This window comes from Microcaecilia unicolor, chromosome 5 (genome assembly GCF_901765095.1).
Source record: "Microcaecilia unicolor chromosome 5, aMicUni1.1, whole genome shotgun sequence".
Classification (NCBI taxonomy): Eukaryota; Metazoa; Chordata; class Amphibia; order Gymnophiona; family Siphonopidae; genus Microcaecilia; species Microcaecilia unicolor.
The window spans coordinates 4205613-4224784 of NC_044035.1; the positions used below are offsets into that span (position 1 = coordinate 4205613).

Here is a 19172-nt window from a genome sequence, read left to right on the forward strand (position 1 = left end):
GTTGATATTCAAGGAGAAACAAATATATATTCTTTGAACCCGAGCAATTGCGGTCCTTCCTTGATATGAAGAGGAACCAGGCAACAACCCAAACATTGAGTCCCGAAAGTATATAGGAACCACTGCTTGTTTTTTTTATTTCACTTAAATTTGTTATGCCAACTTCCTTTGGTCTACAATCCATCTTGAATCCACTACAGTTATTTGTGGACTATAAATCCATTTCCAGTATAAAATTTCTGTGTAGTTTTTTTTTCTTCTTGATTGTGTCGTTTAAAATGGATATATCTATTCAAAGAGGTTTATCTTTGTTTAATATGAAATTAATAAAGAAATTTAAATATAATCATTTTGGGGGTTAAGATACTGGGTGAGCAGAATTTGCCTAGCACTGACTGTCGCAACCCTTGAAGTAGTTGAAGCTTCTTCTGCGTCCCTACATCTCCTGCTAACATGTCCTCTGTCCTACAGGCTGACGCTGGGGAAGCCCCTTGGAGAAGGCTGCTTTGGACAGGTCGTCATGGCTGAGGCAGTAGGAATAGACAAGGAGCGTCCAAAGGAGGCTCTTACCGTGGCAGTGAAGATGCTGAAAGGTGAGCAGGCCTCAGGGCACTTTGTAATCAGACGGTGTCTCTATCACAAGAGAAGGCTAGAGGTCACATAGTTGACCTCTGGGTTGAGCAGTTTTCAGGATAAATGAACTGTTTTTGACAGGCTGTTTCCCTCGCCCCTCCCAAAAGTAGCAGTTCAGACATGCGGAGAACACAACTAGTGTTTCTTTAACAACACAAAAATGTTACCTTATTATTCTCTGTTGATAAGCAGGGTTGTATGAGTTTTCTCCGTTTTTCTTCCTGCTCAGATTTGATAGGTTCATCTTCTTCAGCACAGAACCACACAGCACGGGCCAAGCCTGGTTTCAGAGACTGTCCAGCTTGTGACGGAAAAAGGGCAAAGCGGAATATCCACAAGAGGTGTCCAGTGCCTGAGGCCTAGTCACCTTCCTGAACACTCTTTATCACTAGGGTCTAGAAACAGGGCCTGCGTTTTCAAGTTTATTATTTGCTATACTGCTGATAGATCAGGCAATCTGAGCAGTTCACATTCTAAAGCAGGGGAGTCTCTCTAGTAGAGGTTGATCGAATTTCGGTTATGTTTCCGGTTGTGGTGTTGAAACCGGCCAAAAGGTCATTTAAAATTTTCGGCCATGTATTTAGTTTCGGTTGAAAATGACCATGTGCCAGGAGAAGGCTAGGAGCAGACGCTGTCTCCTTCCACTAGGAGTTCAGATCTCTTGTAAGCTTACCCTGTGATACTCCTGGTATCCAAAACTTTTGCAAAACTCATGAGACTTGAGGAATTGTGATCATCACGTCATTTTAGCTGAAACAAACTGGCTTCCTTTCCTCTTGGAGATTTCCATCAGGAGATCAGCAGGCTGGGACATTTTCCTTGTCTGGTTTCCGAGAAGCAAGGGTCATTAACATGAAACTTAACATTAACTGAAATTTAACATGGCCAAAACCGAGCTTCTCATCTTTCCCCCTAAACCTACCTCTCCTTTCCCCCCTTTCTCTATTTCTGTGGATGGCACTCTCATTTTCCCTGTCTCATATGCTCGTAACCTTGGGGTCATCTTTGAGTCCTCTCTCTCCTTCTCTGCTCACATTCAGCAGAGTGCCAAAACCTGTCGTTTCTTTCTCTATAACATCAGCAAAATCCGTTTCTTCATCTCTGAGCACTCTACCAGAACCCTTATCCACACTCTTATCACCCCTCGTCTTGATTATTGCAACCTGCTTCTCACCGGCCTCCCACTTAGCCATCTCTCTCCTCTTCAATCAGTCCAAAACTCTGCTGCGCGACTCATTTTCCGCCAAAGTCACTATACTCACATTAGCCCTCTCCTTAAGTCACTTCACTAGTTCCCTATCCGTTTCCGCATTCAATTCAAACTTCTCTTATTGACCTGTAAGTGCATTCACTCTGCCGCTCCCCAGTATCTCTCCACTCTTGTCTCTCCCTACGCCCCCCCTCGGGTACTCCATTCTGTTGATAAATCTCTCTTATCTGTCCCCTTCTTCTCCTCTATTGCTAATTCCAGACTCCATTCCTTTTATCTTGCTGCACCTCACGCATGGAATAAACTTCCCAAGCCTGTACGTCTAGCCCCCTCTTTGGCTGTTTTCAAGTCCAAACTTAAAGCCCACCTCTTTACCACTGCTTTTGACTCCTAACCACTGCTCACTTGCCCTGTCCTTTTATCCTTACCTCTATCCCTTACCCTTAATTGTTCTATCTGTCTGCCTGTCTTACCTAGATTGTAAGCTCTTTAAGCAGGGACTGTCTTTTTGTGTATGGTGTACAGTGCTGCGTATGCCTTGTAGCGCTATAGAAATGATAAGTAGTAGTAATAGTAATTTTTCACTCTTGACATCCAATCTCTGGTCCTTGCAGACTGCATATTAAGAGGGATTTAGTACAGACTCTGGGACTCTCAGAGGAAGTCTCAGGGTCTTCTGACATCCAGGAATAAATCTATATGGAGGTCATATTTTACAAAGATGAGGCTTGCAAATTCCTAGATCTTTGTTCCTGTTCCACATAAGAACTGCTTGAACACCTTCAACCTCTCTTAAGCTGATATTAAGCCACTTTGGGGTTTACCTGTGTGCAGCTGGCCTTTTATCACAGCTTGAGGAAAGGAGTCTGAGAACTATACGGCCTTTGCTTGTCAGGGACTTGCTTCAATTTACACCTCTTCTAAAGTCTACTACTACTTAATGGGATCTCAACATGGTTCTAACTGAGCAGTTGAACTCTTTCTTTGAGCTTCTAGACTTGTGAGCTCTGCATTTAGAGGCAGTTGCTTCATCCATGTCTTGGGCTCACCCTACTCTAACTTTCTTCAGAACGAGGATATAATTTGCACCCATTCCTCTTTCTCTCAAAGGTGGTATTGGACTTCCATGTTAATCCGTCAGTCTTCCTTCCAACATTTTTTTCCTTCGCCTCCTGATTGAGGGAGAAGCTCCAGATTGTATGCTGGACTGTTGACCTCTGTCTCAAAACAACATTTTAAAGTCAAGTTTTATGTGATGATACACAGAATAATGTTAGGGAACATTCTGGTAAGTTCTGTCATTTGCATCCGTGCTTGCAAAACTGAAGAAAAACAGAAGTTGCAAAAATAAATTGGATACGCTGCAGATGCTCAGTTTATCCTGAAGTTAAAACTAAAGGAAAGGTCCAGTGTATCAGAAACGGACTATTTTTTTCTCGTTTGACCAGCTGGGCCTTGCTGCACAAATGTGTACCCTTTCTAGTCAGGTGCAGGTTGAATTTCTCACGTCTATGCACTGGCTAGTCTGACCTTCGAAGGGCATGTCCAGACCATGCTATCAGGCCGGTGGCAGCGCTGGTAACCAGTCTGAGGTCCAATCGAAGAAAAAAAGCACCAAGGGCCTTAAAAAAAAGGGGCCCAGTTCTTTTATTATCAACTTTAGGTAAACACAGTTGTTCATGAAAGACCCGACACGGGCCGTGTTTTTCGGTGCTATCGCACCTACGTCAGGGGTCGCAGTAATGACGGGAAAGATATTTTGTAAAAATAATCCAAAGCAGCTGAAATATCGTCAATATTTGAAAAAGCAATCTTCCTGAAATACAGAGCTTGGTACTCTCTGATGATATTTCAGCTACTTTGGATTATTTTTATTAAAAAATCTTTCCCGTCATTACTGCGACAGCACCGAAACACGGCCCGTGTCGGGTCTTTCATGAACAACTGTGTTTACCTAAAGTTGATAATAAAAGAACTGGGCCCCTTTTTTTTAAGGCCCTTGGTGCTTTTTTTTCTTTGATTGGAGTTTTGTTTGTACTTTGCTCACTCTCTTTGCTATACCAACCAGTCTGAGGTCTACAGCCTCGGATGAGATGTGAAGGTCTGTAATTCGGATGTCTGCCAGTTGACGTATCGACGCAGTTTCTCTTCAGGCTGCTCTGCTATGGAAATGCCAATCTTCAAGACCTTTTTCTGGAATGGAGCCCTGCTCCTTTCCCCAGGTTTCACTTTTGTGATTCCAGGATATCTTGCACGTTCTGCGTGTGTTTTAGGGGTTAAAGAGGAAAAAGGGAAGGTTTATTCTAGAAACTGTGTTTCCTATTGATGAATGCTCGTGTCATCTCTCCTTGTTCTTCTTGAAAACAGCTTTTAGCTAGGAAAACCCACGCGTGTCACTGATTTCATTGCCTGCTCGTGAGTCGGAGAAAATGAACTTGCTTATCTGTTAATAGGTGTCCGTGAAAGCAGTGCAATGAGTTGGACCCTGCCATCCTCTTCCGGTGGAGCTTTCCTTTGGTTTTCACTTCAGGATAAACTGGGCGTTCAAGTCCTGCTCAAATACAAAAGATACTATTAAAGTAGCTCTTGAATTGGTCTCCGTTATGGATTCCTCCAGTATCGCTGAAAGGCTGTTAATATCGATTTGTTCTTCTGAACTCCCTGTACAACGCTTTCTATTCTTGAGGCTGTCATATGACCCCCGAAGTAGGCAGTCTGCTGAAACACAGGCCATGTCGGGTCGTTAGTTCTATGTTCCTTCTTCTTTCATCCCTCCTGTGCCCCCCCACCTGCTCTTGCTCTTGCAGTTGGTTATTTCTGTTGCTGAGTCCCTGTGCTGTGCCTAGAAAGCTCTGGAAAGTTCCAGTGTGATAGCACAAGATGAAGTCACATGACTCACGAAGGCGGATCTTTCTACTTGTCATACATTTTTTTCTCTGTTTCTATGTCATCAGAGAACAGCTGTTACAGGTAAGCAGTTCTGTTTTCCTGCTTCCTGGCTTGGGGAACCTCTGTCACTGGTAGAAAACATGCTCTTACCTTAGAATTAGTTTGGATTACTTGAGGCCTTTCTCTCTTCTCTTGAACAGATGATGCTACTGAGAAGGACTTGTCAGACCTGGTATCGGAGATGGAGATGATGAAAATGATTGGGAAACATAAAAATATCATCAACCTCCTGGGAGCGTGCACACAAGATGGTGAGTGAGGGGCAGGAGGCAGTCGCTGCCACAGTGCTGCGTGTTACAGGCAGTGGCGATCCTAGGTCGACTGCCACCCGGGGCGGATCGCTGCTGCGCACCTTCCCCCTAGGTGCAGCGCGACACCCCCCCCTCCCCGGCACATCAAGCCCCCCCTCCCCCGGGTGCATTGTTGCCTGCTGGAGGGTGCAGAGAGCAGCCGCGCGCCTGTCGGCTCCACTGGCTCCCTGCACCCCTCCAGCAGCATGCACCCGGGGCGGATCGCCCCCACCGCCCCGCCCTTGCTACGCCACTGAAACCAGCCAAGCCAGTATTCAGCGCTAGCCAGTTGAGTATACAGTGGTCAAAGATAGCCCTTCTATTTGGGCAGCCCGATTTGGTCACCAAACTTAGCTGGTGACGCGCTGAATATTCACAAGAGATAACCGGCTAAGTATTCCCGGATAGCCGGTTAAGTGCTGTTTAACCGTTTGGGAGCCGTTCCTGGCTGGTTAAATACCGCTGGATATCAGGGGGAGGGGTTGTGTCCATTTTTGTCTATTCCTTGTTGTCATATTGTGTGTATATTTCTCGTACTCTTGACCAGGTGCTCTCTACGTCATCGTTGAGTATGCTGCTAAGGGGAATCTGAGGGAGTATCTGAGAGCGAGGCGGCCTCCGGGTACGGAGTATTCCTTCGATATAAACAGAGTGCCTGAGGAGCAGTTGACATTCAAGGACCTGGTGTCCTGCACTTACCAGCTTGCCCGAGGCATGGAGTATCTGGCATCGCAAAAAGTGAGTGCCCAGTAGCAGGGAGACTGAAAGAGTTCAGTGATGAGGAGCCGGCAGGCAGGGAGTCTGTCACAGGATGAGGACATGGGCTGGAGGTGAGAGCACAGAGTCTAGCACCCTCACTTTGAGTCTGGGCAGCTCCAGGTGCCTCAGGAAGGAGAGAAGAATCTCCGTTATTCTCAAAGCCGTCGAGCATTTCTTAGCAGTAGTTTGGGCTGCAGCGAATTGCAGTGCTCTAGCCTGCTGCAGTTCTGTCTTTCCTTCCCTTTCCCACCCCCAGTCTCCTGTTTTTATTAAGATGTGCTTGCTTAGCATTCCCAGTAGCTAATCTGCTCTTATCAGGAGACGCTGCCACGCCCTGCCTAAGTTAAACTGTGTTCAAGCAAGGTTTCCCCAGTGGCCGTCGCCCAGTTAGAGGGTCATCCTACAGAATCGAGCGTACCATTGCCCTTGCGTTCCCCACTGCAGGTCTCCTGTTTCTGTATTGTATTGGTTTTTAGATAAGTGCATAAGTATTCCCATACTGTGATGGACTGAAGGGCAATTCATGTCCAATATCCTGTTTTCAACATTGGCTAATCCAGGTCACAAACACTTGGCAAGATCCCAAAAGAGTAAAGCAGATTTTATGCTGCTTATTCCAGCAATAAGCAGTAGGTTTTCCCTTGTCCTTTAGTAACGGCTTATGTTTCATTTTAGGAACTTGTTGAATTTTTTTTAAATCCTGCTAAGCTAACCACTTTTACCACATTCTCTGACAATAAATTGAATGCAGACCTTAATTATGCATTCACTGAAGACATATTTTTTCCAATTTGTTTTAAATGTACTACTTAGTAGCTTCACTGTGGTCCCCTAGTCCTTGTTCTTTTGGAACGAGTAAACAAGTAATTCACATCTACCCATTACACACCATAAATTTATAGACCTCTACTAGCCATCTCTTCTCTGCATTCAAGGTGCAGTCACACCATGGAGCGATACCACGGCATTATAACATTCTCATTTTTGTTTTCCATTCCTTTCCTAATAATTCCTAACATTCTATTTGCTTTCTTAGTCGCCACTGTGCATTGAGCAGAGGGTGTCAACGTATCATCAACGATGACACCTAAATCCTTTTCCTTGGTTAGTGGTTCCCAGACCTGGTCCTAGTGGCTCCAGGACCAGGTTTAGGAACCACTGTCCTGGGTGGTGACTCCTAATGTGGAACTTTGCATCACACAGCTATAATTTGGGTTCTATTTCTTTCCCACATGCATCATTTTGCACTTGCTCACGTTAAAATGCCATCTGCCATTTGGATACACAGTCTCCCAGTCTCGTAAGGTCCTCTTGTAATTTTTCACACACTGTCCCCTCTCTCACAGTACGCAGGCCTCCCGTCATGTTATGAGGCATTCTATAGTAGTATCCCTGTAGATTTTCTTGTCACTTTGAGGTGGTCCCATAGAATTCCCCTCCAAATTCTCCTTTCACATTAGGAGGTGCTATTACTGTTCCCCTCCCCCCTCCCCCAGAGATCTGCTCAGGTTAAGAGCTGCTTCTGACTTGTGCACGCGTGACTGACCCACTCTGCACATTGTTCCCACAGTGTATCCATCGAGACTTGGCCGCAAGGAACGTCTTGGTCACAGAAAACAATGTGATGAAGATAGCGGATTTCGGGTTAGCCAGAGACATCAACAATATTGATTATTACAAGAAGACAACCAACGTAAGTGACACGTGACATTCAGGCTATCTTAGATCCAAAAATCCCCCCCTCCCCCCAGAAACAAGGCTGAATGTTACCAATTTATTCCTGGACCCCAGTTCCTGTTGGGTTTCCCTCTAAACTGGCATCCCTTAAAAACAGCACTGGATGAATGAGGAGAGAATGTGTCCTCAAAAAAAGCAGCTGCAATGTAAGGAGTATGTGCGGAAAGCTTGCACCACTGCCGCCCCTGTGGCTAGCAGCCTACTCTGCGGTTGCCTGTTGTGTGTGTGTGTGTGGCTTGCGCTGCTGCTCCACATATTGTACCTTTGTTTTATTTGGAAGTAACATCCAAAACAGTTCTTCCAGTAAAAATGAACAGCACTTGTGTCAATGTTCCTCAGGAACTCATGCTGTTACTTTCTTTCGTATATTTTTGTCTTCTTAAGCTCAATCCAAAATGGCGCCATTTGAATGTTGATTATCACAAAAGTAGTTTTTCAAAAAAAAACCCAAAAATAAGTTGATATGAAATCTTGTTGTATGCAATAAGTTGGCACAGAAGAGCCATATACATTTTAAAATGTAGGAGTTTTGAGCCCGATGATAGAAACTGAATACCGGTTGAAAGACACGCCAATGACAACCAATGAGAATCACTCTGTTGGTTTCTGAGGACTTTTTCCTCCTTCAATTAAACTGTTGTCTTTCTTTGAATTTGATGGTGACTAGTGTTAATTTTGTTAGTATTGATTTACCTGCTTTTTACACTAGCATTGCTGCAATTTTTAATAATTTTGAAGGGGGGGGGGGGAATCTCTGTGCTTTTTGCATAGTTTTGCAGTGACTATTCAGGGGCAGCGGTGGCTCTTGAAGTGTCTGCTGGCAGGCGTTGGGTTAGCTCGGGCATGTCTGTACCAAGTACACCCGATAACAACTCTTCTTGTCCTGTCCACTTTTGTCTGTAGGGCCGGCTGCCCGTGAAGTGGATGGCCCCTGAAGCCTTGTTTGACCGAGTTTACACGCAGCAGAGTGATGTGTGAGTAGTTGCTTTCTCTGTGCTGGTCTTACTAGGGTCAGAGGGCAGAACACGGTAGCACAAGGTCACCTCTCCTGAAGCTTTTGTCTTCTCTTTGAGGTGGGATGACATTAAAAAGGGTTTGATGCCCCTAGGAAGAGAAACTGATGAACACACTTCAACCATTTGTTGGTCTACATGATATTTGTACCTTGGGAATAATTAGTGTTTTTATACTAACCATCACCAGGTAGGAATTCATAGGACTGGTTTCCTGCATAGTTCAGCCCCTGCTGAGGACTCTAATGCATGTAGCCTGGCTACTAAAATCCTGGACCTGTCATGGAGACATTTAATGAGTCCTGCGGCTGGGATATGTAGCCCTGTCACAGTATAATTTCTTTGAGATGGACAGGGTAGGAAGAAGAGATCATGAAAAAATGAAATGGAAGCTTCCGAAATGCAGGTGTGTGCGAGAGGGAGGAGGCACTGGGGATTATCTGGGGAGAGGACGTTGAACTCTGTACCAGTCTTGCCCGCAGACCTCTAGCACGAGAGGACGTGCTTGTTTCTGGTGACAGAATTTAACCTGGAAGTAGAGAGATCTGAGATTGCCTTCAGGGAAATGCTGAAGTGAGGAAAGTGTTTCTGATGTTTGGCTAAAAAATCCTCTGAGCTCCAGTGTTCATCGGATAGTTTAATAGAAGAATAAAGGCAGAGAGAGGTCACATAGGTCAGCACTGGAAATTTCAGGGGTGTCAACCTAAAGGTGGTGGTGGTGGAGGGATTCTTTGTAAAGTAGAACAGTGGCTACGCTAAAAAGCATCTGTGTAATCTTTGCACTGGGAAAGGAACAAAACATAATAAAGATAGAGGAAGGTGGATTTCGAAAGAGTTGACCAAAAGGGAAAGGCGTAAAGACGAACATTCACAAGGGATGAGGCATGAGATGGGCAGAACAGAGGAGAACATCTGGAAAAGCTGAGGGAAGCAGAGAAAGAGTGTGAGACGGCCGATCTGAGAGCAAAGAGAAATTAGGTGCCAGTGAAAGGAACAAGGCAGGGCGGGATTGTAGGACTGAGGGGAGAGGGGGGACGTGTGGAGAGAGGAAAGGCAAAGGGGGGATTGTAGGACTGAGGGGAGAGGGGGGATGTGTGGAGAGAGGAAAGGCAAAGGGGGGATTGTAGGACTGAGGGGAGAGGGGACGTGTGGAGAGAGGGGGGGGACATGTGGAGAGAGGAAAGGCAAAGGGGGGATTGTAGGACTGAGGGGAGAGGGGGGATGTGTGGAGAGAGGAAAGGCAAAGGGGGGATTGTAGGACTGAGGGGAGAGGGGACGTGTGGAGAGAGGAAAGGCAAAGGGGGGATTGTAGGACTGAGGGGAGAGGGGGAACCTATGGAAGCAAGGGGAAAACAAGCAGTGAACAAAAATGTGTGTGTTCACTGAAGAAGGGATGGGGAGGAGGGGCAGAGAGGGGTAGATGGGTAGATGCCATCCAGTGGATGATGCCAGATGGCATACATCCTAGGTTAGGGCTATCTAAATCAGTCCTAGGAACTTCATGGCCAGTTGGACTTTCAGGATATCCACAATGAATATTTCAGTTTCAATCAAACACGACAGAGAACATAAAAACAAAAACAAAAAAAAAAACCCAGGTGCTGGCACCCAGTGGTTTCTTCAAGGTACCATTAGCGATTCAAACCTTCTACAAAGTAACTTCCTCTCCCTCCCGCAACACAACTGTCCTTCCTCCACCCAGCATCAGTTTTCCATTCTCATATAAACAAGAGATCACCACTCTTACTCAAAAATGTCCAATTTTTCATGACACATTTCCGTTAATTTTTCCATCAATAATACATTTGATAGCCTCACCCTCCATTACAACATGCCAGGGGGCCTCCTGCTGTTGCCACCAGAAAGCAAATTCACAACGTGCCACTGATGGACAAACCTCAATTTGCTTCCGATATTGCTGCCCAGACCCCCAGCAACATCGTTTAAGGATCCCAATCACCTAGAAAATTCTCTCTGTTTCTTCCAGGCACAGTCGCCACGTATGAAGGTAAGTTGCTTGTCTCCCCACATCCTCACCAGCAATGTGTCCAAGCAGTAGGGATTATTTTCCCCACTCTCACCGGAGTGAGATACCATCTGGTCAGCAGTTTAATACTCTTTCCTTTTATTCTGACAGAGATGGATGTTTTGTGAACTTGTTGAATTTTTGTGTTAATTCCTCCCCTAAGCCCCTTTCCCAGGCCAGCATGTAACTGTGCCTTTTCAAAATGCCCAACTTAATTACTTTATATAATGCTGAAATGGTGATCCTCTCTCTTTTTATGCTTCACGCGGACATTTCGTTTGTTTATCCACAAGTTCTTTCATAAAGCTCATTTTAAAGACCCAGTCCATAGATTATCACATTAAGTGTTTCCCAACGCACGCATCAGCTGATTTACGACGTCTGAGACCCACTATACGGAACACCGTCGAGTGAGACTCCTGATGCAGGCCTAACGGCCGAAACACAACGGTTGTGTCGAGTCTTTTTTTCATCAATAAACAAGTATTTTTAAGATTCATCTCTCCAGGTCTTGTATTTCTGTGGTCAAACATCCCACTTTCTTCCACACCTGATCCTCTGCTGTATTCAGCTTTCTATAGGAAGAAGCAAAACAGGCACGAATAGCTATGTCCTTCTATAAGAGTCTTCCCTACATAAGTACATAAGCATCGCCATGCTGGGACAGACCAAGGGTCCATCGAGCCCAGCACCCTGTCACCGACAGCGGCCAAAAGAACAAGCAATTTGTCCCACCCATCCTAGAAATACTGTATTCCCTCATCCATTGTTACTCTTTAGGATTCCAGAATGTTGCTATTCTTTGGGGTTCTACATGGAATGTTGCTACTCTCTGAGATTCTCATGGAATCTTCATAAGTTTTTCTTAAGCATCGCCATGCTGGGACAGACCAAGGGTCCATTGAGCCCAGCACCCTGTCACCGACAGCGGCCAAAAGAACAAGCAATTTGTCCCGCCCATCCTAGAAATACTGTATTCCCTCGTCCATTGTTACTCTTTAGGATTCCAGAATGTTGCTATTCTTTGGGGTTCTACATGTAGAGGAGTGTGGTAGCCGTGTTAGTCCACTCTTAAGGTTATCAATAGAAATCAAACAAAATAAAACATGGAAAAGAAAATAAGATGATACCTTTTTTATTGGACATAACTTAATACATTTCTTGATTAGCTTTCGAAGGTTGCCCTTCTTCGTCAGATCGGGTTCTACATGGAATGTTGCTACTCTCTGAGATTCTCATGGAATCTTCATAAGTTTTTCTTAAGCAACGCCATGCTGGGACAGACCAAGGGTCCATCGAGCCCAGCACCCTGTCACCGACAGCGGCCAAAAGAACAAGCAATTTTCCCTCCTCGCCTTTCACCTGGGAAATAGCCTGATGCCCCACTTGCTTTCTTATTCTATGGGCCAAAAGTCTACCCATTTTATCACCAGATTCAAAAAAGAATTGTTTCCCCCTAGGCAGTTTGCATTTCACTTTTCTTAATAATACGTTCTTACATTCTAATGTACGGGCCTCTAGTTGCCTGCTCATACATTAAGCCCCAGTCACCCTATGTTTCCCTTCCAGTCTCTGAATGCCCCCCCCCCCCTCTTTAGGGATCCGTTCTTTCACTACTACTCTATTCCGCTTCCTCCTAGCCCCCCCATTTAATACATCCCCCCAACACACCACAGGCTTCAATCCCTCCCCATTATCATTAATCTCTAAATAAGTTCGTACACAAACTTCAAGCGCCTTCCATGTTTCCTCCACTTTCAATTTGTAATCATTCAATCTTCAGAATGTAACTCCCAGAATGTAGGAGGGGAGAGTGGCCTAGTGGTTAGGGTGGTGAACTTTGGTCCTGGGGAACTGAGGAACTGAGTTCGATTCCCACTTCAGGCACTCCATTGCCCCATGTAAACCACATTGAGCCTGCCATGAGCGGGAAAGCGCGTGGTACAAATGTAACAAAAAAAAAAAAAACTTGATCACCCAATTGCAAATCCACCCATATTGAAGCATGTTCAGAACCATGTTATGCTCTCTATGTGAGATTCTATAGGCCCTGTAGGCTTTCCCTATCTAGCAAAATCATATCTATTTTAGAGTCACTGCCATGTGGGTGTGAGTAAAATGTAATCTCTAATCCACCCTGATGTTCAATCCACCAGGCATCATGCAACTGAAAGTCCTCTAACAGGGATCGCAACTCCCTCTGACTTTCCACCCTATAGTCTTGACCTCCCGGTTTGAAATCTCCTGCCATAACAACCCTCCAGTAAGCGTTGCTGCAGCCTTTGCCAAAACTGGGGCTGGCCTTCATTAGGAACATAAACGTTTATTAAAGTGAGCTCCTCCGACCCACTCTCTGAACATCAAATGGCAAATCACGAATGAGTTAAATAGCTACTCCAGATTTTTATTATATACGGCGTAGTCCCAGGATACATGACAGACCTTATAGATCTGCCGATAAGAAACAAAGTCAGATCGTCAAGATTCTACCTAAACCTACACTACCCAAATTGCAAGGACTGAAATACAAAACAACTTATGCATCCGGCTTCTCCTACATAAACGCCAAACTATGGAATGGCCTCCCAAATGCTGTGAAAACAATCCACGACCACCTGAACTTCAGGAAATCACTAAAAACCAACCTCTTCAAAACAGTTTACCCCAACGACCCCACATAAACCTCCTCACCCAGCAACATAGCAAGACTATAATCGTACTGGACAACTCGCAATCTTCATCCCTTCTGACCCTCCACTTATACCTCATACGATCACTATACAACTTTGTATTTGTTATCAACCGACTGGGCAAACGCCTTGACGGTACTATGTAAGCCACATTGAGCCTGCAAATAGGTGGGAAAATGTAGGGTACAAATGCAACAAATAAATAATAAAAAAACTGCTAAAAGTTTGAGTAAAATGTTTGTCCTTCACCAATTTCTCCCCTCCCTGTTTAAAAATGTGTCGTCTCTACAAAGAAAATCCTCAAGCTCAGCCTTTTAGGTTCCTTAACCATCAGCTGGTGCTTAACAAGGATATTGACACCCTTCGCAGTCAATAGTGCCCACTCTGACCCTTACATCCCCATCCTACAAACTTCCTTTCCTTTCCCCCACTTCCTACCCCTTCTCGTCCTAAGAAGACCCAACCCATACCCCATATCACTTTCTAGTAGAAACCAACCCCCCTACCAGCCCCTCTCCAGAGAAAGTGACTGCCAACTGAGGCCGCTGCCAACCATGCATTACCCCCATGATGTAAACAATTATTCATAACTCCAAGCCCCCCTCCCCTTAATAACACCTATCAAGAGAGAGTCCCTCTGTTCTTGAAGTTCCATGTACCTTCACTCTGTGTCCAGACATTAGCAAACAGGTGTCTCTCCACTTCTCTTCTTAATTCCCTGTTGGTCTTTAGCTCCAGGACAGGCTTTTTTCCTTCGTTGGGATGGTGGAAAATCTCTTGAGTCTCTTCCCATCTGAAGCCATTGGCACTTCAAGCCCCTTTTCGGGTCCATCACTGGCTTGCATGGGCTACCGCAGGCAAATTAGGTGCCTCCAGCTCCCTCAGGGCTGACCAAGCCTCCTCCACTGTCCTCACTCCACCGTGTCTTCCCCTACACTGTAAACGATAAAGCAAAGGGAAAAATCTACTTGTAGCTATAATGCTCTGCTCACAAATAGCGGATCACTTTTCAAAGGGCTCGATCTCTACTCGCCTTGTTCAGGATCTCCTCCTTAAGTACATAGTCGTGATAGCACATCACGATATCCCTGGGGCAATTACTCACACACAGGTCCAGATTGCGCTGAACTCATGCCCTCATGGCTAGGCTGTAATTCTTCCTGGAGCACTGCTCGGCTAAAGCTCTTGCATTACCTCCAGGCAATTTTTGTATTCTTCAGTTTCTGGAACCCCTCTAGTCCGGAGGTTGCACCCTCCAAGAATCGCTCGCCATGTCCTCTAGCTTGAGCTGTTTACTTTTTCCAGTCCTCCACTCCCCGTTCACAAGCCTCCGTTCCCTCTTCCTCTGCTCCAACTCAGTCAGTTCATTCTGCAAATTCTCCACCGCCACTCGGATCTCAGCAGTTGACACTCCGGATCTCCTTTTTTCTGTATTCAGAGATCCAAGATTTCATTTCATCCCTGGTGAAGGAGCTGCGATCTTTCTGCCTGTCACTACCTCTAGACTCCTCTCCTGAGTCTGAACTAGCATCCGCCATCTTAGTCCCATTCCGTGTGTCAGTGCCGCTGTTCTCCCTGCTGCTCGCCGTGTATTTAAAAACTTGCAATTCGCAATTACCGATGAACCTTCCTCCCTCAGAAAATGTGAATTGTAAGATTAACCATTTTGAGTTTTTCTTATTTTCTTTGAGATTGTTTTCCTGATCTTGGATCTCCCAATTGTGGACAATTATATAATATATATTGATGAGAGAAAATGTTTTCTTTTTCCTAACATTTATGTGATAAATGTGAATGTAATTAAGTAAAATGATAAATAAAATAATAAAAATAAAAAAAATAAAAAAAACTTCGCTTCTGCGGCCATCAGTGAATTCTTAGCCAATCCTGCCTATGCACAGATCTATTGGGGGTGGGATGGGATATGAATATTGGGGCAACATCAAGCTTTTCTTCTCGTGCCCACGCAGAGCTCAGCGCTTAGGCAGCCATTCACGTTGGTGACGTTGCTTCCTCCCCGAGTGTATGCAAATCGCAATGCATATTTATTGTGGATATCCTGAAAACCTGATTGATTTATGGTGTTTGCTGAATACCAATGGGCGTGCAGACCTCCGTTTACCTTCATGAAGGGTGGGCAGTATTCAAATTTAGAAACTTAAACATTGCAGGTTTCAAAGGGAATTCTGAAATATGAGGTGATATGTGGGGTGTGAAAGGGCAGATTCGGAAGTTGTGTTAGGAAAGATTTTCTTTACATAAAAAGCCGTGGAAACAAAAACCATAACCTGAAATCAAGAAAGCCTGTGATCCTTAGTTGTGTGGAGGTAAGGGAAAGCAGGAAAGCCAGAAAGCTACTGCAGTCCATGGCACTGTGCCGTGACTCGGTGAGTTTACTTGTCCTGTTCATCCATATTGACTTTCTGGGGTTTTTTTTTTGATTATGCATATTGCAAGGTAAAATGTCTTATCCTTGCAGCAGAGCAGCCAGTCTCTAACACAACTGTCCCATGTGCTCAACCCACAGCTGGTCTTTTGGCATATTAATGTGGGAGATCTTCACTTTAGGGGGATCCCCCTACCCCGGCATCCCTGTTGAGGAGCTTTTCAAGCTGTTGAAAGAGGGACACCGGATGGACAAGCCTCCCAACTGCACCAACGAACTGTGAGTGTTACATCGGGAGTTGCGGGATGCGTGAATGAGGATACGTAATGTTCTGTGTGATGGGCTGGGAAAGGAAAGATGCCCTAACTGTGGGTCACCGTTTTGCAGGTACATGACCATGAGAGATTGCTGGCATGCTGTCCCCTCACAGCGACCAACGTTCAAACAGCTGGTGGAGGATCTTGACCGAATCCTCACGCTGTCAACCAATGAGGTGAGCAGGAATCTGGGGTGTAGCGCTTTTATAATCGGTGAAGGGGGGGAGGGGTAAGAGGACGTACCATCCCTATCTGGAGTTGGGCCCCTTTCCCTTTCTTTTTCACTTTGACCCCTTTGACTTCGGGAGGTGACATGCAGAGCGTGCGTCATTGCACCTTTCTGTTCAGGACTGATAATCGCTTCGCCTTCCCATAGGAGGGAACAGGGTGAAATCCGGCTGCTGGAGACAGCACTCAGAATGGTTTCTGAAGGAACAGCTGCAGCAGGACACCTAACGTGGATAGTACAGAATAGGGGGTAACACAGAGACCCACACGGTGCATGGAGTCAGGGTGCAAAAGCTGCTCCATGCAGGTGCAAACACTCCTTTCACTTCTGCTTTGGGAGGAAACGCCTGCACTGGATTCCATCCTCTGGCCATATAGAGATCCTTTGTGTTTATCCCACTCAGTTTTGAATTCTGGCACTGTTTTTTTTCTTTGGTTTTTTTAAATTTCACCACCATCTTCACCAGGAGGGCGTTTCATGCATCCACTACCCTATCCGTGAAAAACATTTCCCGATTTGGCATTAGGTCTACCTCCTTTTGCAGCCGTCTTTCATATCCCCCAGTTCATCTGACGATGGAAAGACGGTGGAAAAGTGCACACAGACACGCATGTGCGCTCTCGTGGACACTGCTTTGCTGCTTTCTAGCAGAAGTGAACATGCTCCTTGCAAGTGACTTCTGTCTGCTTCCACTTGCTCACTTGTTTCTTCCAAGCAGCTTTGTATCAAAACTTCTACTTTCTAGGTCTTTTTACTACTACTGATCATTGCTGTACACATTGCTCTCTCTGTCCCTAGGGGGCTTGCATAATCTAAGTTTTGGGGCAATGGAGGGTTAAGTGACTTCTCTGAGGTCACAAGGAGCTGCAGTGGGAACCAAACCCAGGTTGCCAAGATCAAAAGCCCATTGCACTAAGCATTAGGCTACTCCTCCAATCAAATGGTGGTGATTAAGAGCAGCAGTGGGGTTTGAACCTGCCACCTCGGGATCTACAAGTCCGTTGCTCTAACCACTAGGCTCCTCCTCCTCTTTGGTACCAGCCTCTTCCTCTCTCTCACCTCTCCCCCCCCCTTCCCCACCGCAGCTAAAGTACAGTAGAAATATAGTTTCATGGTTAGATTTGGGCAGTGTGGGACATCTCAGCAATGATGGAAGCAGCTCAGTGGAGTGCTGCAACCTTCTTGTATTATCCCAGTCACACTGGTTCTGGTTCTGCCTAGAATGGGTTTGTTCCTCTTAGGCTGTGTAGTTGTCTTGCCAGTAACTGCCACACTCGTTCTCTTCCTAGGAATACTTGGACCTGAGCGTGTCTGTGGAGCAGTATTCGCCAAGCTACCCCGATACCCGCAGCTCCTGCTCATCGGGGGACGATTCTGTCTTCTCTCCGGACCCCACCCCCTATGAACCCTGTCTTCCTAAGTACCAGCACATAAATGGCAGCGTAAAAACATGAACAGGAGACTGTGGACATGTGGCTACCAAGGAGCGAGCGAGGGGGAGTCCTCTAGACTCTGTACATACTGTGGGAAGAACAGGAGCTGAGCTTTGGGGTGAAGAACAGCTGGGACGTTCCCAACTGATCAACCTTTTACTCGCCATCTTCCAAGCAGAGAACGGGTGCAACTCATTTCACCGGCCCTGTCCCTGCTGTGCAAGAACTGTCGGGGCTGAACGAGGGCTTGAGCACCAGCTGGACTCCAGGCTGACGATGGTCAGGCCTGCCTTGTTTATTTTGTAATATTTGGAGAAAATATATTTCAGTGGAATTGCAGAACACAATTCAGTATGTATGTAAATATATTCAAAATATGTATAAATATATATTATATATTTACAGTGAATTATTTTTTGTATGGATTTTAAGAAATGGATATCCTAAACCCAACTTGGAGATTTCTATATACTTTGGGGAGAGGGGAGATTTTGCTTGGGGAGGGGGGGGGGCGGGGGAAGGGGGTTAAGCAGTTGATTGTAAAATATATTAGTTCCACAGAATTCTTTGGGGGGGGAAAAAAAACCCCCAGAGCTCAGATAAACGTTATTTGACCTTTCAGGGAAACAGATTTAATTTATTAACTGGTAAACGGACAGAGCAGGTAGCTATTGATAATATTTAATTAAGGGGCCTTTTGTGCAAACCCCTCAGCAGGATTGGTAAGTGATGTGGTGGTGGTGGGGGGGGGGGGGGGGGGGGTAGAGGAGCAGAGAAGGTCAAAGTCACAGCTAGGTATTAATAATGTTATCAATAATGAAAGCTCGAGCCTCTCCTGTAACAGCGGCAGCCCTTCCCCCATTCGCACATTAAAGTGATTTTGGCTGACAACGTTTGTGTTCTCTCTCTGATTTTGTACGTGACGTTAGAAGCAGCGTGAAATGTTGGCGGGCTCAGTGACCGTGGAGGCCTTGGGCCCCCTCCCCCCCCTTCTCCGTGGTACTTGCTTAATTCTGGGGGGCAGAGGTCAAAGAAGAAGGAGTAACTTGGGAGGAGGGGCTGGTGGTTGGGAGGCGGGGATAATGCTGGGCAGACTTATACAGTCTGTGCCAGAACCGGTGGTGGGAGGCGGAACTGGTGGTTGGGAGGTGGGGATAGTGCTGGGCAGACTTATACAGTCTGTGCCAGAGCCGGTGGTTGGGAGGAGGGGCTGGTGGTTGGGAGGCGGGGATAGTGCTGGGCAGACTTATACGGTCGGTGGTTGGGAGGCAGGGATAGTGCTGGGCAGATTTATACGGTCTGTACCCTGAAGAGCACAGGTACAAATCAAAGTAGGGTATACACAAAAAGCAGCAAATATGAGTTATCTTGTTGGGCAGACTGGATGGACCGTGCAGGTCTTTTTCTGCCGTCATCTACTATGTTACTATGTAACTTCTTAAACATCATGTTTCCAGTCATATATAGTCAGATAATTAGACTGAGGTGGAATATAATTTT

At 45.7% G+C, this 19172-nt stretch overlaps 1 protein-coding gene across 6 annotated transcripts in view; it reads left to right on the plus strand.

Moving 5' to 3' along the window:
- The window catches only part of FGFR2 (fibroblast growth factor receptor 2), a 189184-nt gene extending 171017 nt beyond the window's left edge, over positions 1–18167 (plus strand). For all 6 annotated transcript variants that reach the window (XM_030202600.1, XM_030202602.1, XM_030202601.1 and 3 more), the window contains 8 exons: positions 472–593; positions 4933–5043; positions 5630–5820; positions 7412–7534; positions 8482–8552; positions 15835–15972; positions 16081–16186; positions 17529–18167. In XM_030202600.1, coding sequence (XP_030058460.1) covers positions 472–593; positions 4933–5043; positions 5630–5820; positions 7412–7534; positions 8482–8552; positions 15835–15972; positions 16081–16186; positions 17529–17693 — 1027 coding nt within the window. In that variant the 3' untranslated portion in view covers positions 17694–18167. The remainder of the gene's footprint in view (positions 1–471; positions 594–4932; positions 5044–5629; positions 5821–7411; positions 7535–8481; positions 8553–15834; positions 15973–16080; positions 16187–17528) is intronic.
- The last annotated feature ends 1005 nt before the right edge of the window (positions 18168–19172 follow it).